Source organism: Galeopterus variegatus, unplaced genomic scaffold (genome assembly GCF_000696425.1).
Source record: "Galeopterus variegatus unplaced genomic scaffold, G_variegatus-3.0.2 Scaffold5038, whole genome shotgun sequence".
Lineage (NCBI taxonomy): Eukaryota > Metazoa > Chordata > Mammalia > Dermoptera > Cynocephalidae > Galeopterus > Galeopterus variegatus.
This window is the reverse complement of record NW_007731149.1, coordinates 32,252-37,618: the sequence shown is the minus strand read 5'-3', so window position 1 is coordinate 37,618 and position 5,367 is coordinate 32,252. Positions and strand designations below refer to the sequence as shown.

The window sequence follows — 5,367 nt, the reverse complement described above, 5'->3', positions numbered from 1 at the left end:
AATAGAGTATAATTATTGTATCACATAAAATTATGACACCCAATAAATTTTTTTTGCCATTTGTAAGTTTATGTTGTTATTCATGTATTATTATAAGCCCTATTGTGTTTTATAAGTAATAAAAAATTTTAAAGAGATCCTTATATTTTACTACCTAATGGCACTTTTTCCTTGTGTTTTGAACAAGGAACCACAAATTTTCATTTTGCACTGGGTTTGACAAATTACGTAGCCCATCACACCCTGGCTGGGAATCTTGGATCTTCAAGCTAAGAGTCTAAGGAAGGACTAGAAGCTAGAAAGCAATCATGCTGTTTGAGAAAGTGCCTTTTGCTTTACATGTTAGTAAACTCACCCATATCCTTCAGGTTCTCCAAGTTTTTTTTTTTTTTTTTTTTTTTTTCCTACAAGAATAATATGATATGTCAGGAAAGAGGGCTCAGGCTGAGCCACTGTTATTCTACCAGCAAATCAGTCTCTCACTCACTGGCTTCTGCAGGAGTGAGCCCAAAGTGATGGTGCCATCTTCAGCACCAAGATAGATTTCTAAGGAATTTTCTAAAAATAGCAAGGTATATTCATTATGCAGGTGGACATCCCTTGAAGGGAGGACATAAACATAATAAGCATCACTCATTCATTATCAGTGAAAATAATCATTGGAATTGGATCATTTAAAGGTTCATTGTCCTCATGCAGCTGAAGTCCATAAAGGTGCTGGAAAAAAGCTTTCTCAGGCCAACACTTTGACAAGGAGCAGGCAATATTTAATGAAATAATCATGGGGCTGGGAATTTTGTCCAGGGGATGGCTTTACCTGTGCTATAGTTGATATGGGAAACACTGTGCTCCATATAAATGGTAATATTTAGACCATTACATTCAGTTCTGGATACCATAACTCAAAAGGGTTATTGGCCTAAAATATATGTCTCAAAGAAGACACACACATACACACACACACACACACACATGCACCTACACACATATTGAGCCGAGATTCTTCATTATAGCTATCCTCAAATCTTTAAGGGTGTGAGATATGAATGAGGTTTTAGACTTATTTCTATAACTTCAGGGGACTAGTGAGTACAAATCACAGGAAAGGGGTTTTGATTTTAGAAACGAGGTAGTCTTGGTTTCCCAGGGACCATTTCTCATGGTCAGTTCTCTAGGATCAGTTTTCTATTTGTGTTATTCCCCTAGCTGACACAGGCAATATTTAGGCTTCCCTAGATTTATTCTTATGGAGATAGTAAGAAAACACCGAGAAATTAAAGTAGATAAGAAAGATTTTCTGGCAGAAAGAGATAACCCTGAAAATTTACAGAGTAAAGGACTTTATCAATAACTTGGGGAAAAACATTGTAGTGGAGTTTGAGAGAAAAATGACAGAGTATGGAATCTGAGCCAGCAATAGCCAAGGCAGCAGGAGTCCATGCCAGGAAAGTTGGCTTACCCTTTGGAGAAAATGTCACTAAGCATATGACTCAGTCATTGCATATAAGGACATGCCATCTATTTTGATATCAGAAAATAAATCACCTCAAGAATAAACTTATATGTGTTTCCATTTTCTGAATCTGCAGCTTGATGTTCACTGAGAATTTCTCCTTTTTCTTTTAGCACTTTGAAGAATATAAGCCACATAGCAATAGGAATAGATTCTTAAAGCCTGTCAAGTTTTTCCTTGCAAATCTGTCCCAACTATGGGTCAAATTATTTCCTATGTCTAGAATATTAATAACTCATGGAACTTGTCCTCATTTTACCTTATCATTGAGATTTGATCCTTTACTTTCTATCACAGTCATCTCTAATGAAGGAAGTTTCCATATTTTGGCTGTTGGCACTGTCAATTGTCTCGGAATAGCAAGGTCAAGGGCAAGACCAGGCTTGGAGGAGCAGAGACTGAGATAATATGCACTTAAAATACCAAATGTTCCTCTCTCTCTTACTCCGATCTTTGGCTTACATGTTCCTTTTAGAAAGAATTTTTCTCCATAATAGACAAGTCATCATGATTTGGCTGAAAGGAAAGCTATTATTTTTCGTTTGTCCAGGAGAGTGAGTCATGGTGCTCTACTGGTTTCAAACATTTAAACTTGGTCCATCGTTGAATTAACATCAACAGCATCTACCTCTTCCTAANTTTTTTTTTTTTTTTTTTTTTTCCTACAAGAATAATATGATATGTCAGGAAAGAGGGCTCAGGCTGAGCCACTGTTATTCTACCAGCAAATCAGTCTCTCACTCACTGGCTTCTGCAGGAGTGAGCCCAAAGTGATGGTGCCATCTTCAGCACCAAGATAGATTTCTAAGGAATTTTCTAAAAATAGCAAGGTATATTCATTATGCAGGTGGACATCCCTTGAAGGGAGGACATAAACATAATAAGCATCACTCATTCATTATCAGTGAAAATAATCATTGGAATTGGATCATTTAAAGGTTCATTGTCCTCATGCAGCTGAAGTCCATAAAGGTGCTGGAAAAAAGCTTTCTCAGGCCAACACTTTGACAAGGAGCAGGCAATATTTAATGAAATAATCATGGGGCTGGGAATTTTGTCCAGGGGATGGCTTTACCTGTGCTATAGTTGATATGGGAAACACTGTGCTCCATATAAATGGTAATATTTAGACCATTACATTCAGTTCTGGATACCATAACTCAAAAGGGTTATTGGCCTAAAATATATGTCTCAAAGAAGACACACACATACACACACACACACACACACATGCACCTACACACATATTGAGCCGAGATTCTTCATTATAGCTATCCTCAAATCTTTAAGGGTGTGAGATATGAATGAGGTTTTAGACTTATTTCTATAACTTCAGGGGACTAGTGAGTACAAATCACAGGAAAGGGGTTTTGATTTTAGAAACGAGGTAGTCTTGGTTTCCCAGGGACCATTTCTCATGGTCAGTTCTCTAGGATCAGTTTTCTATTTGTGTTATTCCCCTAGCTGACACAGGCAATATTTAGGCTTCCCTAGATTTATTCTTATGGAGATAGTAAGAAAACACCGAGAAATTAAAGTAGATAAGAAAGATTTTCTGGCAGAAAGAGATAACCCTGAAAATTTACAGAGTAAAGGACTTTATCAATAACTTGGGGAAAAACATTGTAGTGGAGTTTGAGAGAAAAATGACAGAGTATGGAATCTGAGCCAGCAATAGCCAAGGCAGCAGGAGTCCATGCCAGGAAAGTTGGCTTACCCTTTGGAGAAAATGTCACTAAGCATATGACTCAGTCATTGCATATAAGGACATGCCATCTATTTTGATATCAGAAAATAAATCACCTCAAGAATAAACTTATATGTGTTTCCATTTTCTGAATCTGCAGCTTGATGTTCACTGAGAATTTCTCCTTTTTCTTTTAGCACTTTGAAGAATATAAGCCACATAGCAATAGGAATAGATTCTTAAAGCCTGTCAAGTTTTTCCTTGCAAATCTGTCCCAACTATGGGTCAAATTATTTCCTATGTCTAGAATATTAATAACTCATGGAACTTGTCCTCATTTTACCTTATCATTGAGATTTGATCCTTTACTTTCTATCACAGTCATCTCTAATGAAGGAAGTTTCCATATTTTGGCTGTTGGCACTGTCAATTGTCTCGGAATAGCAAGGTCAAGGGCAAGACCAGGCTTGGAGGAGCAGAGACTGAGATAATATGCACTTAAAATACCAAATGTTCCTCTCTCTCTTACTCCGATCTTTGGCTTACATGTTCCTTTTAGAAAGAATTTTTCTCCATAATAAACAAGTCATCATGATTTGGCTGAAAGGAAAGCTATTATTTTTCGTTTGTCCAGGAGAGTGAGTCATGGTGCTCTACTGGCTCTCTCTTACTCCGATCTTTGGCTTACATGTTCCTTTTAGAAAGAATTTTTCTCCATAATAGACAAGTCATCATGATTTGGCTGAAAGGAAAGCTATTATTTTTCGTTTGTCCAGGAGAGTGAGTCATGGTGCTCTACTGATTTCAAACATTTAAACTTGGTCCATCGTTGAATTAACATCAACAGCATCTACCTCTTCCTAATTTTTTAGCAAAAAAACTTCAATAGTCGTATTTAAATTTTGATTTCTATATTCTTACTGTGCATTTAATCTCTGATCTAACACCTAATTTGTTTGACTTATTGCTGCTTTTATGCATCTGAGTCCCTCACAGGGTAAGAGAAGAACATTCAGCCAGTGAGTTCCGTAGTTGGGGATGTGACCACAAGAGGGTAGTGCACCTCTGCTGATGCAGAATATGTGGAGGGTGCATTTTAGTGGATTCTGAATGAATAGGCTTATGGCAGAAGCAGAACCTTTTTCTTATTGGCTGGGTAGACAATACGAAAAACCACTACGATTGTTAGACAAAAGAAGGGACAACTTCATAATAGAAGTAGCTCTCCTTGTTGGAGACTGCAAGTCTATGGCTGATGCTAAACCGGAAGAACAATGAAGGCATCTATTCAAACTTTATTCACATTCTTGTGGCTGCAGCTGGACTGTGAGTTGAGGGGTTTTGGGAAATGGGATATATTAATAGACATTCTTTGGAAGTCCAAGGAGGAGACTAGCTTTATTCAGGTTTCTTCTAGTTACTGAAGAAAAATGAAATAATGACCTGATAACCTTTCTCCTACCTCTGACTTTTTCTTTCTGCATAGGGCTGAGCCAAGGAGAGAAAGTGGAGCAGCATCCTTCTACCCTGAGTGCCCAGGAGGGAGACAGAGCTGTTATCAACTGTACTTATTCAGACAGTGTCTCAAACTACTTCCCTTGGTATAAGCAAGAACCTGGAAAAAGTCTTCAGCTTATTATAGACATTCGTTCAAATATGGACAAAAAGCAAGACCAAAGACTCACTGTCCTATTAGACAAGACGGCCAAACATCTCTCCCTGCACATTGCAGCCATCCAGCCTGGAGACTCAGCTGTCTACTTTTGTGCAGCGAGCACACATTGCTTCCCAGGCACCTGCAGCCTGTACCCAAACCTGCGACCGGGGCTGAAGCCTCACCCAGTTTCCTTTGCCACAGACCTTCAAGTATAGTATTTGTTATTTTGTTTGTGTGCAAGTGGAAATTGGCACACAGACATTAAAAGCATATAATAAGCAGGTTACGTTCAAGATGACTCAGAAAGGGTTGACTGATTGTTGCTTAATGGATTCTTTTTTTTTTTAATTTTTATTTTTATTTTGTCAATATACAATGTAGTTAGTTATTGTGTCCCATCACCAAAACCTCCCTCCCTCCTCCCTCTCCCCCCTCCCACCCAGATGTGTCCCCTCCATTTTCTTGTTGTAAGAGCTTTAGCTCCCTCCAATAAGTGAAAACATGCGGTAT

At 38.1% G+C, this 5,367-nt stretch overlaps 1 gene segment (V, D, J or C); it reads left to right on the top strand.

Annotated features, from left to right (window-relative positions):
- Positions 1 to 4,474: 4,474 nt before the first annotated feature.
- On the top strand, positions 4,475 to 5,072 carry LOC103604220. The segment is given in 2 exon segments: positions 4,475 to 4,526; positions 4,687 to 5,072. Coding segments are annotated over 2 exon segments (438 nt in total).
- Positions 5,073 to 5,367: the final 295 nt, after the last annotated feature.